The sequence below is a fragment of the Apus apus genome, chromosome 1, assembly GCF_020740795.1.
Source record: "Apus apus isolate bApuApu2 chromosome 1, bApuApu2.pri.cur, whole genome shotgun sequence".
Taxonomy (NCBI): domain Eukaryota; kingdom Metazoa; phylum Chordata; class Aves; order Apodiformes; family Apodidae; genus Apus; species Apus apus.
Genome location: NC_067282.1, coordinates 145,377,515 through 145,403,933, shown reverse-complemented (window position 1 = coordinate 145,403,933; position 26,419 = coordinate 145,377,515). Strand labels below are relative to the sequence as shown.

At 41.6% G+C, this 26,419-nt stretch overlaps 1 protein-coding gene across 3 annotated transcripts in view; it reads left to right on the top strand.

Moving 5' to 3' along the window:
• The window catches only part of CREB3L2 (cAMP responsive element binding protein 3 like 2), a 75,480-nt gene extending 54,052 nt beyond the window's left edge, over positions 1–21,428 (top strand). For 2 of the 3 annotated variants that reach the window (XM_051640648.1, XM_051640668.1), the window contains 10 exons: positions 3,516–3,682; positions 5,274–5,361; positions 7,174–7,355; positions 8,017–8,163; positions 9,872–9,930; positions 11,291–11,359; positions 18,345–18,444; positions 19,393–19,519; positions 20,172–20,397; positions 21,325–21,428. In XM_051640648.1, coding sequence (XP_051496608.1) covers positions 3,516–3,682; positions 5,274–5,361; positions 7,174–7,355; positions 8,017–8,163; positions 9,872–9,930; positions 11,291–11,359; positions 18,345–18,444; positions 19,393–19,519; positions 20,172–20,397; positions 21,325–21,400 — 1,241 coding nt within the window. In that variant the 3' untranslated portion in view covers positions 21,401–21,428. The remainder of the gene's footprint in view (positions 1–3,515; positions 3,683–5,273; positions 5,362–7,173; positions 7,356–8,016; positions 8,164–9,871; positions 9,931–11,290; positions 11,360–18,344; positions 18,445–19,392; positions 19,520–20,171; positions 20,398–21,324) is intronic. The other variant, XM_051640657.1, reaches the window with a different exon arrangement.
• The last annotated feature ends 4,991 nt before the right edge of the window (positions 21,429–26,419 follow it).

Sequence of the window (26,419 nt, the reverse complement as noted above, 5' to 3'; positions counted from 1 at the left end):
TAACACCAGCCATGCACTCTTTCCACAGCATGTTTTACATGATATGGATACCTCTCTTCTGTTCCAATGGGTCCGTAGAGCCAGCCTCCATCGCCCTTTCATGTCAATATTTCACCTTCTTGTTTGTTGTCATTGTTTTGTAAGATTTCTCATGGTTCTTCATATGTCTCCGTAAGAAAGACTGTTGTCTTGGAGGGTGTGCTGTGCCTCTCAATGTGGCCAATATTCTGTGACCTGCTCAATTTTCCCATTTGCCTAAACTTGTCTGGTTTTGTGCAGCATTCTCACCGAGGCAAAGTTTGTGACTTTGTTCATCTAGTACAGGGCTTGGCAGAGCACACTGAGGTACTTAGGGGCTATTACAAGAATAAACTAAGATCAGTTTTCAGATAATGTCAATCTGCTGTGCTTAGGAAGCGGAGAAAGGAAAGTGAGAAATGTCTTCACAGCTCTTTCGGAGGAGAGGAGAGTTTGTTGGTTGACTTCAGAAGCTGGAGTGTGTCAAAAGAAAGTAACTTGTTGTGCAACACTGATCATGATCGTAGAATCATTGAATGGTTTGGGTTGGAGGGGACCTTAAACATCATCTAGTTCCAACCCCTGCCATGGAGAGGGACACTGCCCACTAGACCAGGTTGCTCAAAGCCGCATCCAACCTGGCCTTGAACTCTTCCAGGGAGGGGACATCCACAACTTCCCTGGTCAATCTATTCCAGTGTCTCACCGCTGTCCCACTAAATAATTTCTTCATGATAGTGAATGCATAACGGGTTGGAAAAAGTGGGGAGAGGAGAGTATCAAGGTGGGATTCAACCTGTGTGTTGCTCCATCCCTTCCTGTCACAGGATTGTTCATCTGGAATGACAGCTGTCACCATGCATCATAAGAGGCATTGTCAAGAAGTGCTAGATGTAGTTCTTCAGAGTTACCTCAGTGTTAAACAGACTGCGTTGCTGCTGCTGAAAACCATCCATAACTCTGTGGACTGGTTAGACTGGCTTTAAAACCTAAAATAACTTGGAGCAGTTTGTGTGGATCTAAGTGGGAATGGCAGGGATGTCAGGTCAATCAGCAAAGTCAGATTCCAAAGGAGTAAAATGACCAGCTGAGGGCCAGCATTTCTTGTTATCTTGGAACAGCTGAATCCTTGTGATGAGTCTGGGGATTAGAGGTGATAAACATCACAATGTGCAGCCTTAGAGTAGATGCCCTTTTTCCCTGGGCGCCCACACCTGGGTTTCTTTTCTACTTGCACGGTGATACAAATCTCAGAAAGTTCAGGGCTAACTACTGGGTTCACTGATCACTCTCATTTGTATGTTGCCTTCCCTCCCAAAGGGAGTCTAAAGTAGATTACAGACAATAGTGCTGCCACCAGGTAGCTTGACCCAGAGGTGCAAGAGGCAACAAGCAGAGGCTGTGCACAGCACAGTGAGGGGGAGGTTATCAAAACAAGCATTTTAGAGTTGCATTTGCCAAGAGATTCTGGATTTCCAGGCAAAGATACCATTTTAAAGCTCTTCACTGAATGATCCACACACAGCTAGCTAGAGGGATCTAGTCCACGGATCCAGTGAATATTTCATCACAGTCAGCAGGGAGAGAGCTGCACTCTCATGTTTGTGAGTTGAGAGGCTCAGAGAGGGTTGAAAGAGCAATGTCCTCTCTCCTGAATTAATATTTAGACAATGCTACCTTTTTTTTTTAATTATTATTTTTTAGAAATACTTCTATTTTTGTTTCTGCATTTCCCAGAAAGCTTTGGGAGTAAATCCTCCAGAAACTGAAACACCGTTTTTAGCCCTTGCTGTACAGTTGCTTCCCTTGGCAGAGCTGGGCTCACTGTTCTTGAGCTTCTGATTACAGGATATGTATTTTTCTTTTTTAATTCCTTGGTGTGTCTTTACTTAAATTACCTCCTTCCTTGCCAGCGGTGGAGTTTGGGTTCCACCACAAAGTAATTACTAACACTGGAGATGTACATACTTCTTCCAGTCACCAAGCTTGTGCCCGGTGCGTGTGTGGTCTTAACAGCAAGGGCAGGCAGCGGCACAGAGGCTGACAACCCACTCTTGTTTTTATTACCTGTTTGCTGCTGAACTCTGTTGACATTTCACTAGCATGATATGTTCAGGTGTGTAAGGGTCTTGTGTCAGCCTTGCAGACTGCTGGTGGCCAAGCCACAGCACTGTGACTGCCTGCCACAGTGCTGAGGCAGCATGCAGTTAATTTGAAGCTCTACTGCTGTTTACTAGTCACACTGTGAAATGTGCTTGCTCTGTTCTTTAATTTGTATATGCAGTAAATGCGCTATATGGAGGCAGGAGAACGCTTTGAAAGAAAGATCAACACTCTTTTGTCTTATGTATATTTGCCCTCAGATTCCAGCTGCTTAATTTACGGAGCCGTGGCAGAGGACTGTGCTGTATGCTGTTGGGATGTAGTACAGCTGGGCTAGGGTACAGCTGGTGTAGGGTACTCTTCTGCAAGAGAAGAGAGCTGATGACTGAACTCTAGCAATATTGATGGTAATTTTTTTAAGGCAGATTTACAACTCCCAAAAATGCATTTCTCGGTTGTTGTTTTTTTTGTTTTTAAGCGGGCTTGTTAATAGGCTTGTGAAAATGTTTTAAATGTTGAGTCTTTCCAAGTTCTCAATCCTCCATCACACTTTAGACCTGGGAGAATAAGCTTAACAGAGGCTGCCTCGAAAATGGAAATGGGGAGCTACCAATTCCCCATGCCAACCTTATTCCAATTCTTGACAGTGCAAGGCAAATTTTGTCCAGTTAAAAGTTTCATGGCTTTCTACTGATTAATGGGCTTGCAGTAGGTGAGGCTAGGGGACAATTCTCCCAACATGTGATGCACTTTTCTTTGCTGCCATTCAAAATATGCATCCTGTGCCATGACTTCCAGAGATGCTGGGGAGGAAATTAGCATGTTCACCACAGCCCTGATGCACCTGTGAAATCATCAAAGCCTTTATCCACTTTTATACTTACTAAAAGACTCCTCGGGGTAAAAATGTTCAAGTTGAGAGTGTGAAAAATCCTTTGTCCTTAGAAGTATAATATCACTTGCCTATTTGATGACTGCAAGCAGTAGAAGGAGCAGAAGTCTGGCTAAATGCTGTCTCTACAAGGAGGAATAGAACTGAGTCAGCAGGCATAAGCATGTGTAGGACATGGTTCCCTAGCTACTTTACTCAATGGCTTGTTTAGTCTTGTTCTGCTATGTGTTAGCAGCTTTCAGCAATGTACAGTGATTAGGTGCTCTGTGTCTTTCCTCTCTGCTCCTCTCTGTATCCTGGGGCTAGGATTAGGTTACAGTCCTGGAATGGCATGGTTGTCTGCATTGACTGAGAGCTGAATAGTAAGGGCAGAGTTTTGTTGACAGACTGAAATGCTTTCTGTGTTTGTTTCCCTTTGCTGGAGGAGGGATGACATTCTTTTCATTTGTAGTGTTTCTGTCTCTGACCTAAACGTGTGGTGTCCAATTTCCTTCCCTGGCAGGTGATCTGGAAAATGAGGAATGGTGTCTGGGTACTGAGCTGACTGCAGCATCAATAAAGACTGAGCCAGCATTGTGTGAGACATCAGGCCTTGCTCCCTCAGTGAGTCTCACTGTCACGGCCACATCACTGGAAGGAGAACAACCTGAGCTACAGACGGATACCCTGGTACATGGAGACTTTCTGTTCTCCTCTCTGGCAATTAGTTATAGATTCTCCTAAGACTTTGCATAACTGTGTAGCCTCCTTGGTGCCAAAGGTAGTCAATTCAGGGTGCACACTGCAGTCTGCTTGAATGTTTTTTAATGTTTGTTGGTGTCCCACTGCTACCATAAGAGCTTGTGTTTCAAAACATTTACCTGCATCTTCATGTCCTTATGGTTGGATGCACGATTTTCTCTTCTATGCTAGCTCCAAACCCTGGGCTCATGTGTTTTTAAGAATATTTACACAGTTTCTAATGAACCTGTCTCACCTGAACTGATTTACCTATTTGTCCTATCATGCCTGTGACAAGTTAAGTGTCTTTCATAATAACTTGCTTTAGTGCTGCTGTGCCTTCCTCTAATTAGAAAAAGACTCCTTGTTTCAAACAACTGGAGTTTCCCTTTTAGCCTGCTAAGTAATTTTTGCCAGATCTATGAAGCTTCTACATTAGAATAAGCTGCTTCCACACCAACCTGCCTTGTGAGGAGCATTTGTGATGCCTTTCTGACCACAGTTGGAGCAACCAGTGGGCATTCATTTGGCTGTGGTTAAGGAGAATGGATTGCAGCAGCTGGTGACCCACCAGAGTCCCCTGTCATGGAGGAAGAAGCATGACTGTTCTCAGTCCCTGGGGTGCAATGTCAGTCCAAGCTGGGTGGAGTTAGTATATGCTGAAAATAAGTGTTTCCATTTGGATGTGAATCAGAAATATCTGCAACAGAAATTAATTTATGAGAAACTGAAAAAAATTCAGCCCAAGTTTCCCATAATCTTCCTCTAGTCTGACTGCTGTCCCTAGTACATAGTCCTGCTTGGAATGCCATAATTTGCCAGTAGTATATTGGGACTAACTGGTGGCTCATTACCGTTGCACGGAGTAGTTACATAGGCTATTGAGAGAGATTTTGGCTGCAATGAGCATGCTGGTGTGCCAGACTGACTTCCTCAAGCCTGGGACTGCAGCATTCAGGCTGGGCTCTGGGCAATACCTTGGCAGCCTGGTGCCCCAGACATGTTAACATGGCAAGCCAAAGCTATTCCAAACTTTGGCCAGCTGTGACTGTCTCTTTTTCTGCTCCTCTCCACTGAGATGAACTTGTGTCTGATAATGTGGTGCTCAGTGACTAGCACCTTGCCTTTGCTCCCAGATGACAACAGCCTTGAACAGGCTCTCCCCCACTGCTGGGAGTGTTTCTGTCTCTGCTCAAACAGACTGTGCAGTCCGGCAAATCCTAATGGCAGCTCTGTTGCTAAGAGAAGTAATTTGAGTGGGCTGCATGCTAGCTTTCAGTCTGAAATGTCATCTCTGAGGCGTAATCCTTTATTTAGCTAAATATAGTAGTAAGAAAAGCCACAGTGGGAGTAGTCAGGGCAGTATTCTCTGTAGCCTGGTTTAGAAAACTGTGTGAAGCAGTTAAAGCTTTGCCTGTAGCAGAGCAGGAGGAGACGGAATGTCTCCATTTATGGAGAAGTCATCCTTGTATCCTTCCTTCTCTTAAGATTTTTAAGATGTGTGCTTTGGGTTTTCATGCTGTTAATTTCTCTTTTCTAGATGAAACCACTGAGCCAGAAAGTTATTCCAGAGATTAAATTGGAGCCCCATGAAGTGGATCAGTTCCTGAACCTCTCTTCTAAGGAAGGTCTGTTAATTACCAACCCAAAATGCAGGGGGAAGAGACCATAATGCACAATAAATGTACTTTACCTTGATTAAATGTTTGGCTTCCTTGTTCACCATATTAATGTTCAGGCTGAAGCTGTTGCCTTCTAGGGATTCAACTCAGGCTGCTAAAGAGCCAGCCTCTCTTTGACCCATTTGTGTGTTTGCTTTTTGGGTTTTCTCCTTGCTCATCACAAAGAAAATTATTCCTTTTTTTGTCTGTAGCATATTAATAGTTGTACAGTTGCTGAAGGGAGCGTGAATTCTTAAATACAGGCTTATTTAGGCTAGAAATCAATTTGTGGGGACTTCACTAAGTCACAGAAAACATGAAGAGCAGAAGTGGAAACGTTACCATTTTAACTTCCTATACAAAAGTAAGGATATGAGTTTATATGAAATTAAAAGTTAGGTAGATCTGTTTGGAGCATACTAGTTTTAGTTTTTAAGAATGACCAGAATCCCTTTGACTAATGAGGAAATAAGGAAGGAGGAGCAAGGTTCCCTGCCCTGAAAGTTAAACACAGTTTTGTGGTGCATAATCTGTCAACCCAAAGAAAGTTTGAAAGAGCCTAATATTTGGGCTGAAATTTGAGCAGATAACTACATTAGGGGAATACTTGATATTCTGTAAGTGAATTAATTTATGTTGGTAGGTAGTATTGCACTATGGGGAGAAGCAAGTGATGTAGCAGGTGGAAAAAGGGAGGCTGTATCTCAACCCAGGGCATAGATTCATTCTTTTGCTCAATTTATGAAACTAGGACCTATGCTGTTTCTCAAGTATGTATCTTCTGGCAGCTACCAGAGTTAAGATGCTAGATGGAAAGAGGTAATATATAATATATTTATTATTTTTTTTTTTACTATTTTTTCTTCCTTCCTCTCCCACTGCCCATTTGATCATTTCAACTCAAATTTACAAAATATAACAGTAGTGGAAGGTGTCAATAGCTGAATAGCCCTGTATCTTCCTACTCCCAATTTTCATTCCTGTAAATTTATCTCAGAGAAAAAAATAAATATATGACTGGATATGGTTATTCTGGACACCTGCTAAATTATCCATGTAATATATGTAGGTGAGACGTTGTCCTGCTTCTTTTGGTCCAGACTCATTTGTCGTAAACAGCACTTTGCTTGCCAATTCTACCAAAGGTTCTTCTGGATACAAGTGCAGTAGAAGTTAGCTTATGGCCCTGGATAGCACAGTGTGAAAGAGGTTCCTGTGGTGGTTGCCTCTGCCACTCCTGCTCCATCAGTACATTGAAGCCTGTGCTGTCACTAGGTTGTCACTTCCTCCCAGTTGTGCCAAACCAGGTCCTTAAGGGACAGAATATTACTCTCCTCCCTGTTCATGTAACACCTCAGACATGATCCCTTCTATTGAAAAATGCAGGTGATTTATTTAATCCACAGCAACATTAGGAAAGTCTGCTGGTTTTGGAAAGCACACTGTCTCAGAGCCCCTCTGTTAATGCAGGTTCCAAGGGACAGGGAACTTTTACAGGAGAGTTATACTTAAACCTCAAAGCATTTGGAGAAGAAGCGTAAGTGTAGGTAGAAATAACTGGAGCATATGTGCAGAGCTCTGTTTTGTCTGTTGAACCTAAAGATAACTGCTGCTTTTCATTCCTCCTTTGGAGACCTGCATGCTCTGAAAATCTTAAGTTGACACTTCTGCTTGATCAATTTTTTTTAGCAGACAGACCTAGTCTTGGAAATGGGGGTGGGGTGTGGTGGTGGCTCTAGGCCTCAAAACCTTGTGTTCTATGTCTCTCTTGCCATTTAGCAGTGGATCCCCTGCATTTGCCTCCAACCCCTCCCAGCAGCCATGGCAGTGACTCTGAAGGAGGGCAGAGCCCGGCTAGATCACTCCCTCCTTCAAGCCCAATCCAGCTACAGGCCACAGCCAAAGTGACATCACGCACAGCTTCAGCACTCTCCAATTCCCCTCTCCTGACTGCACCACATGTAAGTTGGTCTTGCTTTTTCCAGCATCTACCTATCTGTCTCTTTTTTTTCTAGTTACAGGTTTTGCCATGGATTTGCTAACTTTCTGTTGTTTTTTGGTTGAATCCATCTCTGGTCAAAACTGCAGATCCAGTAATTCTTGCTCACCGGTCTGTACTTTTCCCACAGAGAACAGCATGTGCCTCTCCTCTAAGTTTAGACAGCATTCAACAGTGTTATTAGGTTTCTCCTGCTATGGATTGTGTTCTGCATTAGGACCCAGCCCTGCTGGGTTAACCTGTCCCTGGTAGATCCGCATCTGACTTCTCTTGTCAAAAGCAAGTGGTGATCTTTAGGGAGGGACTTTGAGTAGCACTTCTCATTCTCATTTGTTTCTTTCCATGTTTGAGCCAAGGGAAGTTTTACTGTTGGCCTCAGTGTGTACAGAGCTTGTCTGAGAACAACTGCTTCAAGGGATTTCAGTCCCGAAGTTCCACTCTCTGAATGGAAGCTATCTAGAAGGTCTTCCACTTGCACACACTCCCAATTGCAAGAGGCTGCTGTGTTAGAAGGCAGAGTCCTCTCTGAAGTGGGAGAGCTGCTCCCTCTCTTCCCTAACACCCTTTTCTCCAGGGTTGTGTACACTTACTGTTAGATTATTTCATTTCTATGACACTTGCAGAAATTACAGGGGACTGGCCCCCTCATCCTGACAGAGGAGGAGAAGAGAACGCTGATAGCAGAGGGGTACCCAATCCCTACTAAACTGCCCCTAACAAAAGCAGAGGAGAAAGTGCTGAAGAAAATACGCAGGAAAATAAAGAACAAGGTAAATGTTAATTAACTTTGCTGTGTAATTCCTACTCATCCTTCCTTTCAAAAAATGTTGCAACAATTCTGCAGTAATGGTCTGTAGTACTGTTGAATACTGTAAGTTATCTTTCAACTAAGTGTTTTTCTTTGCTCCTAAACATATCCATCAATTTTTTTGTCACTGTGACAATATGCCCCTGTCTAGGTATTTACCTGAACTCATGAACAATAGAGTATTTAGCAAGCAGGGTATCAAGTTGCTGTTCCTTGGCTCCATTTTAAGTACAGTACAATCCTACCTTTCTGGTAGGCAAAGACCTCTGTATTTTTTCCATGGTGATGAAGGTGTTCTTTTCCACTATTTCATGTTTTCAGATCTGACTGGGTATTTCACTGCCCTAGTCTTTGGATCACTGAATTCCATGACCTTTAAATGAATGATTGGTACCAAGGCTGTGAAATGCTCTACAGGTCTTTTCTTTCTTCCAGCATGGGGAAGAGCCTAATGACAAGGAGGAAAGCTTTTTTTTTTTTTTTTTCAGACCTGGCAAGCTGTCTTGTTCTAGAGGACATTAGGACATCTTTGAAGATTAATGCACTCTGTTACTGGTTTTGCAGATAGAGGTGTAAATTTGCTCCCACTGAATTGGAATTTGGTCTTGTAGTTTATTTTTTTTTCAAAATTTTTGGAAGTGAACTTGTACTACTTTCATATAATCAGGGTCATTTATATTGGAGGGAATTTCTGGAGGTCCTTTGGTCTAACTCCTTGTTTTGAAAGCAGGGTCATCTTAGGGCAAGTTGATTAGGGACTTGTCCAGTCATGTTTTACTGTCTCAAAGGATGGCAAGTCCCCAGCATCTCTGAATGACGTGTTCCCAGATCAGGCCACCCTTGTAATAAAAACAAATTAATACAATTCTTAATGTCTAATTGGAATTTCCCTTGTTGTAACTTGCATTTGATGCCTCCTGCCATCTTTCTGCATCCCTTTGAGGAGACTCTGACATTGTCTTCACCATGCGAGATAGTTGAAGACAGCAGCAATAGGATTCCCTCCTTAGCCTTTTGATCTAAAATCTGAACAAATCCAGCTTTCTCCACCTTTCCTGATACGCCATTTGCTCCAGCTTGCTTTTTATAGCAGTGGTCCTCCTCTGAGCTGCTTCTGTACATCCAAAATATTTGTTTCAGAGCCACAAACTATACGCTGTACTCAACTGTGGTCTTGCAGGTGCAGAACAGACCTGCTAGCTACAGTCTTATTAATGTAGACCTGGATATGGTTGGCCACCTTTGCTACAGGGGTGTATTGCTGACTTATGTTTGACTTTGTTGCTCATCAGAACATGCAAGTCTTTTTCTTCAAAGCTGCTTTCTATCACATGCATGGGCTTTTCCTCTCCGAGATGCATGGTACTGTTCTGGGATCATGTTTTAGTATTTGTTTTAGTATTTGTAAGATATTCTCTCCAGGTGAAGCTGATTTACTTTTTAAGGTTAGTTCTGTAAGAGCAGGGAATGATCTTTTCCCTGCTGAGAGGAGCAGTCTTGCTTCAGGATGTGGAAACAGACCAAGTCAGTGCTTTGTTTACCAGCAATAGAAATGACAACAGCAACGAGGCTTGAATCTAATACCGTCAGGGCCTTACCAGTTTCTTAATTAATCTCTGATGCTTTTGATTCTATGCAAGTATTTGTTGGTTTTCTTCCTTTTTCCTTAGATCTCTGCACAGGAAAGTAGAAGAAAAAAGAAAGAATACATGGACAGTCTGGAAAAAAAGTAAGCCAGCCTCCTTCCTGTTCCAAGCAGGCCAAATAGCACTAGTTGCTGGACTGGGAATGGATCCAGCTGTTGATGCTGGGACTGTTTTGTGCACAGAGTGCCAGCTGCCATCTCGTGGTTATGACTGAGAAAAGGCCCTTCTGGATTCTGCTTGTACATGTCCTGGGGTGCTGCATTTGGAACTGTATCTACCTCTAGCACATTGCTAACATGCCAACAAAGACTTCAGACCTTAAATAAGGCAAGACCCATCCGCTGTCAGGCTCCCCCTCATACAACTCTGTTGGTTAGTGGGTGGGCAGTGCCTAGGGAAAGGTGGATTCAGAGTGGATATATTCTGTCTTCTAGTGCAGATGGAGACAGAAATAGGAAGTGGGTGAGTCAAGACTGCCTGGGAAAATAAGCAGGTCTTAGGAAAACAGCATGTGACCCATCAACTTCCTTTAGTGAGAAGGAGCCAAACCCCCAGTTAGTGATTTATATCCCAAATTAATATTTCTTCCAACAATAAGTTATCTGGTATTTCTCTTATGCACTTCACCAAATGGATCTGCTAAACCCCTTTTACCATCTTTGGTGATAATCTTGATGTAATTTCCTTTTTTTCCTTCTAGCTCTTAGTAAGTGAGTCTTGCTTTCTCAGAGTTACTCTTGTGAAATTCCACCATACACATACAGACATCAAAGCTATTTCCCTTTCCCTTTTTCCTTCTTGAAGCTATTTGGACTGGTTGTGTTTGTCTTTTTAGGAGTTCCATATTTTTACTTGGTCCTCTTAATGTGGCATGTCATATGATGACCTGCTTTAGCTTTGGAGGTTTCTAGGGGCAGTGTAAAAATGAGCACGCTCTTGGAAATCAGTCCTTCTGGCTTATTAACCTCCCTAAACTTTAAATTTGAGGATCTGATTTCAGAAGTGTGATATTCGCTAAGTTGCTTGGTGCTTCATTTTAACAATGAGATGCACTCATTGAATGCCTTTGCACAAAGTACTTGCTAACAACAAAAACATATCATATTCTCTTTTAAAGTGTCTGTTTTGTAGCCTGATGCACAGAGAAAATCTGAGCAGGGTCTTTGTTTTTGCTGTTTCGAGGGGCAAAAAGTAGTTATGGTCTATCCTGAATGAGTTGCATTTACTGGGATGTAGTTGAGCACTGCAAGCAGGTGCTCCACAACTAGTAGTATCTTAGGCAATGTCTTTTATACCATAAAGTATAATTAAAGATTATGATTAAGGTTTGCCTACATTTTCATTAAATGTAGGCAAGATCATAGGGCTGTCTGTCAAAGCAAGTCTAATAAATTACTGATTTATTTTTTTATATTCCTCTATCTTTCCTTGTGGTGTCTCCAGAGTTGAGACATGTTCAAATGAGAACAGTGAGCTGCGTAAGAAGGTTGAAGTCCTGGAGAATACTAACAGGTAGGTTTTGACGGGAATTAAACAGAACTGTAGCATGATATTACAGTGAAAAGTGAAACTCTAGAAGCCAAGAGATAATTGAAATGGGAAGAATGGCTCTGTCTGATCTGGTTAATGTCAAAGAAAGATGAGGAAGGCCAGTTATCATGACTGTAGTATGATAAAAAGCATGGAGGCTTAGATGTCAGGTCTTAAACCATCTCCCTAGCCTGTGGTGTGTTTGAGAAACCTTTTGTAACTCTTCTTTTAGTTCTTCCACTGCCCAAGGAGACATGATTAGTAATACATAACAAAAAACTTCAGCCCAACTCTCCAAATTGTTCGTCTTTAGTGAAAGACTGTTTTTACAGGAGACCTTGACTTGGAGCATGGCACTTCCAAGTAATGACAGTTCTGAAGCTCAGGAGTGATTATTAGTTCTTTCTGGACTACTAGATGTCATTGGAATTATTGTACACTCTTCTAACCATCTTGCACCCCAGAATTTACTTTATTTGGAGGGGAAAATCAACTTCCTGTTTCTTCATTTTTGAAGAAAGGGGTGACTCGGTGGCTTTCCCAAAGAGCTGAGCTTTTAATTGAGTGTTATTGGAGAGTGGAGCATCAGTCATGGCTTGTGCTCAGTGTGTCCTCTATCAATGGCAAATTCCAAAGAGCAGGTACTATATAAGCCCACTGTTAACACCTAGTTAGAGACATTTGTAGTGCTGATTGATGTTAGCATTGAAGTCTGGGAGGAGGCTGGATTTTGAAGATAAGACCTACAATCATGGAAAATGGCCCTTAGAGCTTGTCTGGCAGCCAGTGTATTGTTAATTGAGTGGCATGTGTTGTTTCTAATCTCCAAATCCAATCTCTAATTTCATGGAGCCAGACCCTGCAGCACTGAAATTTGCTGGAGAGTGTCTCCCACACACTGATCATGCATAGAGACATCTGCTGCTTGTTTGAAGAGAGCCAAACCATTTCTTTGCCTCCTGTATCTTCCTCCAGGGTTTTATATTTAAGAACTAGGAGTTGTTCTGTAGGTGCAAAGTAGGGTTTTCTCTCCCAAGTTCTGGCTCTGGAGGTGCTGAAACCAGCTGCTCTAAGGAGGGTGCAGCTGTGCATTAACCACTCAGGGACAATGTTGTCAAGCCTAGAGTTCTCTTCCCTATGTCAGCTAAATTTGGCCAGCTGTTTTAATCTTGGAATTGTTGCGGATGCAGTCATGAGAACAGCTTTGTTGGCACTGTCTGTCCTTTTAGACAGGACTTTTAGCATCGTCTCTATTATTTGATGATCTTAATCTTCTCATACCAAATACACTAAAAATATTTAGCTAAGTGGTATTGTCTCTGAATCCTTCATAGTCTGGGCATGTAGGATGAGTTCCATCATTTTTTTCCCTGTGCAGTAGTGTTGATTCTGATTTGTAATCTCCTGCAGAGAAGCAGATGTTCTGGACCCTCCACACAGAAATTCTTGTAATTCATGGTGATGCTGTTTTGGCTATTTAGGTACAAACTGTACCTAAAATCTGTCAAGGCTTCAAATTGAAGTACTGCAGAATTTGTGAAAGCGCCTGCTTTCATCAAGCCTAAGTTATGTAACTTACCACATTATGTTTGTTTTTCACCTTAACCCCAAAGAGCCACTTTTCTTATTTAGTGTATAATTGTGCAACTATCTCATGCAGAGAATGGTTCACCAATGTTTAATGCATTTTTTCACTTCCTGCAGTGAATTCTAAATATTTTTTTCCTCATTGATATTTGCATGAAGCCTTGATGTGGCATCCAGAAACTGTTCAAATGTTTCAGAACTTGTCTTTGCAGCATCCTGTACTTCCATCTCCTATGCACAGTCAGGAATCAAAGTTTAAAACAGTGATGGTCAAAAATATGCAGTGTCAGTTTGTTCTTGGATGCCCAGATATAAATTTTTAGGACTTTATTACTCAAAAGTACCTAGCATACGTGTCTTATTTAATATGCCAAAAGCAGAGCCCCAGTTGCCTTTGATTGCAATTTCAAGTGCTCAACGCAGTTAAAAAATAAGAGGATGTTGAAGGTCTTACCTAAAAGTAGATCTACAAGCATTAGAGTTGTTCTTTTGTTGTGAAAAGTTTTAAGAGTGGAAGAAGGATAACAGGAAAATAACAGCTGTGCCTACATGTAAAAATGCTCAGGCATACCATGTGGATGAAGACAAAGTTGTTTTTTTACCTTTTTGGAAAATTTGGCTTTAGCTGCTTACTGAGAAGTTTATGGTCATGTATGTACTATCAGTCAGTATCATGTTTTGTAGTCTGGCTGGAGTTGAGAGGAACTAAAGGGAAACTTCCAAAACCATAACTATTCAACAGCAAATTTCCTTTTGGTATGTGCAATCAGTTATTTTACCATGTTATTCTATATATAGAATGTATTTTGCACAGACACATACCTAAGGCTTCAGGGAAACCCTGCTTGCATTTCAAAATCTCTCTCCAAACCATGGAAGCATTAGAATTTCTTCTGGTAAAAATGTTTCTATGTTATTCTCAGTAACATGAAAAAATTCAGGAAAATCTTCTCCGAGAGCCTGCCATAGTCTGAAGTTCTGAATATGAAAAGATGTAATGTAAAACATACAAGTGTGATCAAAAACTTTGCATCCAGAAGCATCTCCCTTGACATGTATGCATCTTAAAAGGCAAGGCAGGAGGCTGGGGATCAAGGTACAGGGGAGTTTTTCATTCTCATTGCTCTAAGTGGGTGACTGCAGCATTTTTGGCATCTTTAGTATTAGAACACTAGCATATGTTTCCTCTCCTAATTTATGTGACTCAGTCCCTTAAAAGAAACCCATCCAAGTTCCTTTCTAGGCAGTTTTCTCACAATGAAGGAAGCACATCATTGCATATATCTGTTATGTCTTGTAGCCACAAGTGAGACAGACTCTCTTTGTTTTGAGTAGCATCTGGACACATGGGGTGTGAGAAGAAGCTGTCACCAAGAGTTGAACTGACTTGTCCCAGTCACCAAGAAGGCTTGATCCTCTCATGTTATGACACTGGGACTGAAGGCAGAAGCTATCAATGATCTAGTGGTTTGAAAATGGTCCCCGACACCAGTGTTGTCTACTAATGTACTTGGGGACAATCACTATTTGAGCTTAAAGACGGTGCTGAAACATCTGGTACTGTGCATGACATATGAAAATTACTTTTGCTTTTCCCTTGTGTTGAGTCTATATTTATAAATATATTGATCACTTTTTCCAGAGAAATGATAGACATAGGATCCAATTAACATATGGTTGAGAGTTTCACAAGTGGACAATGCATGCAAGTAGCTGCTAGAGATGCTCCCATGGAGTAATGACTAGCAAGTTGTGGAGATCTCCACTCTGACAGACACTTTAAAGGCAAGGGCCTTTAAGGTTCTTCCATTTCTCATGCTCCTGCTTAAGCTATTATTACAACTCCCAGTCATCTAAAGATTGAATTGGAATTGCATGTCATTCTGGCCTGATAAATGCTAGAGTTTATCATTACCAAAGCTGCCAGATGTCACTAATTTGCATAGCTATTACTTTATTTGAGGCTGGTAAAGTCATTTTCAAGGAGTGAAGGATCTGGATTTAAGTTGCAATGAGATATCTTGCACTTCATTTGAGACCACCCTTATAGTTGCCAAAGCTCAGCAACCCTAGAGCGGCTCCTTGTTTTCAAAGCAGCAGGTCAGTGTTTTTTTATGCTGAAACAACTTAGATGAAAAATTGCTGGATTTTTTTTCTTTGTAATTCAAATGAGGAAGAATTGTCGATTTTTTTTCCTGCTTTGAGGTATTCTGGTCTTTCTGTGAAAACTTTGCTTTGGGATTCCCTGTCTTTCTTACAAATAGGACAGGCAGAAAAGGAATCTGTGTGCTGGAAGACAGAATAATTTTTCTCTCTCCTTATCAAAATTACATTTTCTTCCTCACAAAGTAGATAAATTTTGATCAAAATAAACAATGTTTGGCATCCCGTAGAAGCTGCCTTTTTTTGTTTAAATTGGTGTTGGACTATAAACATAAGCACTGAATTGAAGAAGCCTCCCAGGTGGCTAGGTCCTGGAGTGGGAAGTTTCCTCTCCTTAATCAGTGTCACTGGAAGCAGAAGAGAAGCCTTGACTTACTCCTTACTTTGATAATGAAAGGGGCTCTTTTGAAGATTAATACGTGAATGTGCACATGAAAATAAGACATCACAGGCAGAATGAATTTGATGGCAGTTTGTGGAAGGGAGAGCAGGAGTCTTCAGTCACTTTACAGCTTTCCTATGAGGTGCTTCCATTGGCAGGGAAAAGCGTGAATGCACGTTCACACCTCCTACGGAGGTGACCCTCTAATTGAATATCACTGGGAAATGTGTCAGACAGTGAAAATAATCCCTGTGGGTGCAAATCCCCTTATGCACACTGCTTTGGGATTGCATTTTCTTCTGTTAGGATTTAGCCATAGGTAGACAGTGTGTTTCACTAGAAGTATTTGTGGCCTTCCTGCTGATACTTACAGGGAACATCTTATTTAATGTAAGTCCCTGTTCTGTAGAGCAGAGAGCTGCTCCGTTTCCCTCTCTTAGTCCAGATCATCCCTGCAGCCATCCAGTAATAATGAAGGCAGCTTTTGCATGGGAAAGATCTTTTGACCTCAGAATCCAGTATTCCACCATTCCAGATGCAAATAGAGAATAAAAAGACCAAGGAGTGCCCCACTTTAGTGGTGGCAGAGTAAACTAGTATCATCTCTGAACAAACTTGTTTCTTGGTCTTGCCTCAGCTCTTGGTCTTGGTTTGAAAGTGCAACCATATCCTCTCAGCTTCCAGCACTGAGTCTTTGCTGAGAAGAAGACAGTAGCTCTGTGCAAACAGATAAATGACTTGGGGGAGAAAGACATGTTATATGAAAGTAGCTGGTAAATAAGGTCATGGATGAATCTTCCTCTGTGTTTATGAGACCTCAGAATACCTGCCTAATTATACTTCCCAAAAAGAATGTATTTTGGAATCAGCACTCTGGGCCCACTCTGCCCAGCAGATTTTTTAAATTTGGCTCAAAAAGGTAGAGATGAGCAAAATGAGGAGAATAGCCTCTTCTGTGTTGATTTCCTCACCAGCCATTGGCTGTTTTCTCACTGACATCTCCACAGAAGGTGGCAAGAATGATCAGCTTTTCAAGGCGGCTGCTGCTGCCAGCCCCCAAGCTGGGGAGGAGGAGAGCTCGTCCCTCCTCACTCTGCAGAGCTGTTCTGTGTCGAGGCCAGTGACTCAGACCTGAAAAAGGGGAAGACTTAGTCTTCAATAATAGCACAGAAATTTCAGGGATAAAAAGATATTGCTGTGTGACATAGCTGGTGGCATATGGTGGGAATATGGTGTGCAGCATGTTCTGTGCCAGAAAATTACATATATCATGTACGCAAGTCTTTGTGAACCCTGTGCCATGAGGTGGATGTGAGGAGCAACCGAGGAAAAGTGCAGAAAGGAGCAGGACATTACGATGGTCTTATTTATGTGGACAGTGTTTTCATCTCGTCATTTGCCTGTGGTCTTTCCTGATAGTGAATAAAGGACTGAATTAGACAACTCTCTTTTTTAAAATACAGAGTTGCAGAATAAACCATGATCTCAAGAGCATATTAAGTTGAGAAGGACCTGCTGGCCCAGATAAATCTGTGCTGTGAGCATGCCTTGTGCTCATTTCAGAATGCATTCCTGAGGTCCTTGAATTCATTAAGCCCTAATTAGCAATGATCACTGATGATTAAAAAAATCTATAATAATAGGCAGACAAGTGTATATTGAGCTGTGAAGGCACCTCTGGGTCTGTCCTGCAATTAGCTTTTAGCCAGTTTGATCTTAAAATAATCCTTCTATTTTCTCTGACATCCTGACCTTGCCTCTTGCTTTACCATTTGACGTCTCAGCTTCCAAAGCTATTGTCTGGAGTTCTGTGGGGGTTACCCTCTGCAATGGGTTATGAGACTTAGAGTAGATGTAAAAAGTAAAATTGGAAACAAACAGCAAAGTCAAAATCTTGGTGCAATATTGTACTATATTTTACTGTGTCAAGGACAGGCGTTTGGGTTGCTCCTTGTCTGTTAAAAAGCTTTAATGAAAACAAATTAACACAGCTGTGAAAACTCTATATGAATCGTTCTTTCAGATAATTTCACAATTAAATTACTAGTATCCTGACTGTAGTAATTGATGATAATACAGAAGAAAAACAGCCAGAAAGATAGAAAGATCTGGGACTGTTGACTCCAGCCAACCGCAAAAGAACTGCCATTGTGGGTTGGGACCTCTGAAAGGCACAGAGTAGCCACTTCAAGAATCTGTCATTTTTGTCAACTCCTTGAGGATTTGGCAAATAGCAACAAAGTGCTTTATTTAGTAAATTTATTTGAGAAATGGAATCTGTGCCTATGTCTGGCTTTAAGACCGCTTTGAAAGTGGTCCATCAGATGGTCCAAACCACTGTCCAGCAGGTTTTCAGAAAAAAGAGGTATCTGTATACCTCAGTCACCAATTAGAACAGTTATAAACTTGCTACTGCACCTTTTCATACATTGGTGAAACTCCTGCTGAATTTATGACATAGAATCAGGTTATACATGGTTCTAGTCACTTGCATATAGAGCAGTTTCAGTTGTTCATACGTTTGCCAGATTAACTTGTTGTAGAAACGAAGTTTTTATTTAGAAGAACGTTCTGAAAGTACCAAAGAAGTCATTGCTCAGGAACATCAGTCAAGGGAAAGGCAAAAGATCTTTCTGAAAGCCCCAGTGCTCATACATGTAAAAATCTTTTAGAACTAAAACCATTCCTTCCTAGAAGCTGCAGGGGAAGGATTTTAACTATCTGTACCTTGTCATAAATGCTGTATTATTGCCACATGTGGAATTTGAAGCAAAACTGTTTAACCAACAAGTAGATCAGTGCATTTGATACCTTTCTGTTGTTTTTGCTTTCCAGAACACTTCTGCAGCAGTTGCAGAGACTCCAAGCAATGGTTGCTGGGAAAGTGTCCCGTTCATGTAAGGCAGCTAGCACACAGACGGGGACCTGTCTTATGGTGAGTGTCGCTGAAGCGGGGAGTTGTCGGAGGGTGAGAATCTCTTTCCACTGTGCAAAGGCACATCCCTTGTTCTGCAAAGCCCCTCACTTGCAAATTCTCAGCTTGGGAAATCTCTCTTTAAAATTTGATTATCAGTTTTGAGGTAGATAAGACTCTTGGCTGATGAAGATTAGCAGTTGTGGGAAGGCATTACAGTCTGGAGGAGACTGGGCCTGTGCTTTCGATTCGGTGCTGCAGTGATGACAGAAGGAGCGCTGCTCCTTTGAGTGTTATGTTTTATAATTTCCTACAATATTATCTGAGAAATGGTGTCTAGGGTTGTAAACTGAAAATGGGGGTGACCTTTAATGCTTGATTCTTTTGATACCAGTAAAAATAGATTTGTTCATCCAAATAAAAATATGACTAAGGATGTAAATCCTCCTCTGTCCTATTTCAGTAACAGTAGTCAGGATAAGAAGAGGATTAGAATGAAACTTTTCCTTTTTCCCTCCTTACTCTCAGCCAGCAATTTCCCCTTTTACTAGTGCTATAAATGGATGGAAATTATTTTCAAGGCCTGAGTTGTTCTAGTCTGCTAGTTTCTCTGTCAATTCGAAGCAAGACTGGAGTCAGCAGCAGAAATAACCTTGGAAATTCCAGACAGTATCTGTAAAACACACGTGGTGGCTGTGTCTGCTTTTCTACTTGGGGAGTAAATAAGGCTACAGGCCAAAATGGTGGCAGACATTGAATATGAACTCTAGTTGAAATCTGCCCTTTAAAATACTGAATTGTTATTGCAGATGTGCCTGTGCTGAGATACTGTATGTAGTAATGAAAATGGCCTCAAATGATTTGTTTTCAAAATGTATCAGATCTGATTTGTGATGTTTCTTAGTTTTGATGCGTGTGTGTTGACCAAGAGCTAATGCACTTACCTCTTCTGCATCCTCCCTTTGCCAGATGGTGGTGCTGTGCTTTGCAGTAGTTTTTGGCAGCTTCTCTCAGAGCTATGGGCCATATCCTTCTGCTACAAAGATGGTGTTGCCCAGGCAGCATTCCTCACCAGAGTCCTACACAGACTCCATTGGTAAGTGATAGCTATCTCAGTCTTGCCCCATGATTGACTGTGCTTCAGCACAATTGGTTTCCACCCCATTCCTAACCCCCTTATCAAGCACTTCTTGCTTTTCTGCTTCTTAGCAGGCCAGTCTTTCAAAGGATAGCTTGGCAATCTTTTCTTTTGGCAGAAGACTGCATAGACATTGGCAAAGCCTTTCCCCACTAGTCTGCTTTGTACTTCTCTTTAAAATCTTTTGGTTTCTGTTTGTGGAACTAAAGCTAGTCATCTGTAAAAGGTAGCAGGATTTTTATTTGGTAGTAAATGTTCATACTGTTAAAATGCACAATTGATGTCAGCTGGTGTTTCCTTTGCCAGTGTCAACAAAGAGTCCAAGGACCGAGTGGGAAACTTAGTATTACATACTCATAATGAACGAGTTGCTTTAAACACATAGTATCAAAGTGATTATTTAATTTTGCACTTGTTTTGTAAATAATGCAGAGCTTTTTGATCTCTACGTAGACCACTGCTGTGGTATCTTTCCTCAGTGATCAAATTACCAGTTAATCACTTTGCAGCTTTAATTTTGCTCTGATGGTTTCCAGTTCCTGAAACGACCAGGGCTGTTCTCTGAGCTGCCTGTTTTTCATCTCTCTTTGCCTTCTGTCTTTGTATGCAGTGAGGTCAAGAAGTCTGCTAATTTATGAAGAGCCTCACCAACTGGAGGAGTCATCAAGCCCCATCTCCATTGCGGATCGTGATGACAGGCAAGCAGACACCTCCAAGTACCCAAAGCTGTCCCTGGAAGCGGTGCCAGGGACACAGCAGGATGATATCATGCAATTCACAATAGCCAACGAGACGAGGCTAGAGAAATCGGTGCTGCTGGGCCTGCAGCAGCACAGGTGAGTGCAGGGCGGGCCACCTGTCATCCGAGTGTTTGCTGTCACTGTCCTTTGTGCCTGGGGGCCTGCAGTGAGACTAGGGGCTCAGCCATGCTGGGCACTGGAAATGTGAAGTAAGGATTTGGTCTCTTTCTGGAGAGTTGTTATGCTAAGTTATTGTTACTCTGGAGAAGTAGTTGCAACAGTGTTGTGGTAATACAACTACCCAACTCGGTGCTTCTGCCAGAAACCTAGCACCTGTAAGCCTCTTAGTTGTGGGTACTCTCTTCTTTGAGCATTTACTTCTGTGTCTCCTAAAGGAGTAAGCTTTTGCCAGTTGAGTGGAATTGTGAGGCTATGACTCATTGGGCTTTCTGTGAGGTTAGGGTGTGAAGAGCTGGAGCTTCTCGCAGTAGTGATCTTACTAAAGCATTACTGTGTAAAGTTTACATGGCTCAGTCTTAAGAGATGGACCAGTAGAGTTGTCTGTACTACTTAACAGACAGTTCCTTAATAATTTTTTTTTATAACATAAATATAAGGTTTTTGATTCTCTGAAACAAGAGAGATTCAGTGGTTTAAATGTGTCTGCAGCTTTCTTCCCCCTGTACCTTTTCTTGTCCTGCCACTGTCCTGTTGGCCCAGTTTTTGGACTCTGCTAACAAGCAGCAGCAACCACACAAAACACTGAAGAGAGGAATTTTGTTTGGAAGCATGCTACTCTGAGGGCTAGGATAAGCCATATCACCCCAGGCATGCCTTCTGAGAGCTTGTGTTAAAGTTATACCTAAAGCCAAAGAGATGACTAATTTAGTGTTTTACCATACTCAGCTGACAGGTACCTGATAAGTACTGAGTGCCTTTTTAGCATTAGCCAGTTCAAGCAGGATGTGCATTTTTAAAAATGACAAAGTATTAACCTTTGTTTTGTTTTTTTGTTCCCTACAGAGTCAACTCCGAACTAGAAGGAAATGAAACACTGAAGATAATTGAAATAGATAGAAGAGTCAATGCCACCTCTTAAAAATAAAAAAACGCCTTTTTTTTCTTGACTTCCCTCTTTCCCACATATTTTCAACCAAAGCCCCCCTGGCTTGTCATCCTCAGTGAACCAAAGCACAAAAGGGAGCGAGTTCAGCTTCTGCATTTACTGGTGAGGCTGTGACTGCAGATGGGATCTCTTGTCTTTGTAACTCCCTTCCTCACTTCACGTACAGTCTCTGTCTTTGCTTTTATTCCTCTCCTGTCTAATCCTACAAGGGCAGGATTGAATTATGGTGGCAGATGATGCCAGCAGTGTGCCGGTAGCTGGTGGGTGTGTGTGTGTGCATGCACACATCCTAATCTGAGCACAAAGACGTTCTGCAGAAGAGTGAAATAAGCAAAACCAATGGGAGCATGTGGGTGATAGGTTTCTTGGGAGAAAATTGAGAGAAAGAGGAGATGAAGCACGATGCTGCTCAGAATCTAGCCACCACTCTGTGCCTACTGCACTTGAGCCTTTTGGGGAGATTGAGAAGCAGGTGTGTAGCCTGCTTCTGAAGGGACAAGAAAGGGCCCTGAGTTAACAGCACAGAGAGGAGCAGGGTGGGCCATAATGCTGCTTCTCTAGCTCTTTCTCTTCTCCCCTGCAGCCTCTTTGTCATGTAGGGGGGTAGGTTTCTCTCTGGTTTGAAAGCAGTCCTGGTGGGCTTCCCTACTTGCTTCTGCTGTTGTGGAATTCAAGCAAAGATCAGCTACTGTCTTGTCACACTTTGTGTGAGAGAATTACACTAGTTTAACTAAATCTGTTTAGAAAGCAGGTTTTGTTAAATTTATGCAGTGTTTTGGATGGATGTCCTTTAGTCTGCTTAAGGTTATTTACCTTAAATAAGTTCCTTTCCAGCAAACTAAATCAATGTAAGGATTAAACCAGAAGTGCCTCCTGAGAGAACCATATGGATTTAATTTATTGGCTTCTAGCTGCATTGACAGAATTTCTTGTGTAGACCTGGTCTCAGATTGTCCTGTGTTTTTCTTTCCTTGCCATCTTCCTGTTACTATTGTATATAGTATTTATTAGCTTTGCAAAATTTTGTTCAGGCAGTCACAATGAAGAGAACTGAGCTTCCCTAACCCTGAAAATGGTCTGGGCAAACTCTGAATTCGCCACACAAATATCACTGAACACCCTTTCCACCCTCACCAAACTTGAATTGCCTGAAAAGAAAACCATGTGTCTTATGTTCCTTTTACCTCCTTTTCCAGACACGTGATCTTAGACCAACTGCTTAGCCAAAAACATGGGGGTACAGGTAGTTCCAGCTAGGCACAGTTCGGGCCTGAAGGTGGTAGATACCGTATTAACTATATGGCAAGTCAGGCTCTGGCCTGAGGAGTTGAGGGTGTAGTAGGCAGCAGACAAGGCAAAGCAGGGATGAGATGGATACGTAGGGAGGTGAAGTGAGTGGCCCTAGTTTGGTGGAAAAGCCAAGAGCAGTATTCAGGCCAATCCTGGTCCAGTACTCTTCTCCCTGCTGTATTTCCTCCTTGTCCTATGTTGCCTTTAAGGGTTTTCCCTCTCTAAGTACCCTGGTTATGCCTTTGCCCAAGCTGTCCTTGCAGTGGCACAGTTGAACCTACCCCAGGATTAGAACAGGGTTTTATCTGTTTAATACAAAAGAGCACTCAGACTCCGTTTAGGATGTATTTAATGTGAAAATCCTAAGTCATTAGGCTAGCATAGCTACTTTACATCTTACTAGACAAACTAAATTTAAAAAAAAAAAAAAAAGAATTTTGAAGCTCTTTTTTTTTTTTCTTTTTTTTTCTAATGATAAATAAGGGAAAAACTAACCTAGCCTTACAAGTAATTTTTTACCATGTACAGTAGGTATTTCCTGCAAGTATTCTTTTTTTGTAAAATACTGGATTTGTATTTTATCACAGCAGCTCCTTTCTTGTTCTTCATTCTCCTTAGACTTTGTTCCTTTGGTATCCTATTTTGCTGCCCTCAGGCCTCATTCAAAACTCAGTGAAATGAATGGAAAGAATTGGATGAACTAGGGGGCTGTGGATCAGCCCCCACTGTGCCATTTTAAGAAGATGTTTCACTTTAGTGACAGTGAAACACGTGCCTGACTCCATGAGCTAGTAATGAGTTTTGTTGTACAGTTGTACTTTCTAGGTAATGCCCTATTCTTCTATGCAAGTGCCTTTTTAGTATTTGACCTTTGCTGGCAATTAGAGGAGAAATCCTGTTGTCTATTTTGCAAGTGTTCCCTTCTTCTTGGTGGGTCGGACTCCTCCCTAAAGTTTCTTGCCCTTCATAATGATCCCACTGGGTCCTTTGAATCATTCCAGTGTCCACCAACAGCTTTTGTATTATTATATTTTTTTGTTAACGATTTAAGGCTTCTCATAAATAATGAGCACTGGTGGGTGCCACAAGGGATGGCTGCATTTCTTAGCCACTTGAGGTCAGCAAAGTGACAGGAGAAGGCTGGGTCTGACCTTTCCATTACCTAATGGCTGGTCAGTGTAAGTGAGCAAAGTCATAGCTTAGAAAATTCCTTACATCGTCTGTTTTTTTCAGAGCACCCATGGTTTGCCACCTCTGAGGGCAACTGTAGGGATAAGTCCTTATGCAAAAGGGGCCTCAAGCTGTTGAACACAACATTGCTCTTTCTAGACTTACTAGTTTGCACTGTGCATAAGTAGGAGGCCACTCTCATTGAGCTCATGCCCATTAGCAGTTGAATGGATCACCTCCCATTGCAGATACAGTTGACTTCACTGTATTCCAACCAAAATTGAATTATTTCTCAATACTTAAAAGACAGATGATTTTGCAAACTCTAAACAACTCCCCCTCTCCAAAACCTACTGTTCTAGTCACCATTAAAGCTTTGCCCTTTTGTTTGTTCAGTTTGGGCATGTTGGTTCAAATCTGATTGGGAGATAGTAATCTTTTATCTGGAGCATTTTAAATTGGCTATGGTCCAGGTCAGGCCTCTGAATTAATTCATCCAAGCCAATATGGTCATACCAGTTTTCTTAACTGTTTGATAATCTATTTCTATAATCTTCATTTATGTAATCCTTTAAGTTATTTTTAGGTACTCTTTTGGAGAATCTCTTGACCTAGCACACACATTGCTTGGGGATTTATTATATTAAATATTATTTCTTTATAATATGGAAAACCTTTACATTGGTATGTTTGTGATAATTTTTCTTCAGGGGCCTTAATAGAACAGGTCTCTCTGCTAGATAGTAGGGGCCAAAGAATCTCCTGTCATCAGCCACCCACAGGCTGGTTAAGCAACAAGGATCTCACTGTCTCCAGAGGTAGTTTATGGCAGTGTTATGTACCTAGCAGGGGGACAGAGGAGGCAGGACATGTGTGATTGCACTGCCAGCCTTGGCAGTCCAGGGGTGACCCAAGTGTGGATGTTGATGCATTGCAGACCACGTGGAGAGACAGCTGGATGTGCTCTATGTTAAGGGCACAGGGAAGGTGTAGTATGCGGGGAAGATGCCACGTATGAGTGCTTTTAATTAGCTCAGCTATACTACTTGAGGTCTTAGCCTTCTGCCAGTATGCTTTTTCCAGTGACCAGTGAGTTGGTGCTGTAGAATAATCTGCGTGTATGGACAGGGAAAGGCTACTTAATTTCCATTTCTACCAGAGAACTTAAGTGATCCTTAAGAGTCTTCAGCTGTAACATTATGCTGCTTGTCAGCATGATTTTATACACACTAGTAAACTTACCTTTTGATCTAGAGCTTTAAAGCATGCCTAGATCTGTCAGGTCTTTGCTTCTAGGAAGGTAAACTATGAAGGAACATAGGGCATTATTTTTTTATCTGTATATATTTAAAAAGCATCAAGCATAGGGCATGTGACAGTTTAAACCTTGTAACCAGCTTGTAGATAATCTTGGGTTTTCTCTCACAGACTATTTATAGTTCTGTGCTGCATTTATCTTGTTTCATCTGCACCATTCAATATTTTTCAGCACCACACACTAATAATGGATTAGGCTGAGATTCTTAGGCCAGATTCCAGCTGATACAGCACATCACACTTCACACCCACTTTTGGAGGCTGCAGGTCTGAGTTATACTGGCAGGAGACCTCTTCCATATTTCTCTGTGTAACAATGTATCTCAATGTATTCTTGATTTTTCTAATGTAGAGCTGAAAATCAATCAAAAAACTTTTCTTCTTAGTTTATTGTTTTGTTGGATTTTTTCCCTGCTAAAGAAACCAACCACTTCTCTACTCCCATCCTTCCAAACTGTCAGTGGTGAATTCTGTCTAGACACATTTAGAATGTAGGTCAAGTAAATGAATTACACTAATTGCTATGTTGGGAGGGATTTCCACTGAGTATTTGGGCTCTAGATTCTAGGTGATGCTGAGAGGCCATTGTACAAAACCCATGCAGCTAAGAACAGAAGCATACAGAGTATTTTTATGCTCTCGGTGACTGAAATATTTCTTTCTCAAGTTACTAATTAGAAAGGGAACATTTTGTATTCTGAAGGTGAAATGGTAGGGCAGTACTTTGTAACTACAAAAGTTATCCTAGCCTATATAAGTAGTGTAGTGCTATGATGTGTTGCTGCTTTCCACTGTAGTGTTAAGGGTAAAAAACTTTGGGGGTTGCAAATGATGAATGAACTGGTTTATGTGGTAAAGTCTTCACAAATAAGATCTAAGGATTCCATCAATGGGCTGGACTATTGTAGCTTTCTCAGGGCGAATGACAGTGGGCCTTCAGGGATGTGTTGAGTTTATGATCCCAGTTAGTACTGAATTGCTTAGATGATCAGCATCAATTAAGAGACTCCAGGATTGAGAGATAAATGCCATTTGTTTTTTGTGGTTTTCCTGGCAGGCCTTTTTCTTCTTTACCAAGGTATATATATAAATTGACTTCCTACATAGCAAAGAGTGCATCTTGCAGGAAACTCTCATTTTTGATGCTGAAATGGAGTTGGGATATTCTTTATTGCCATTAGTTTCTTCTCTGCCCTAATGCCCATCTCCATACTC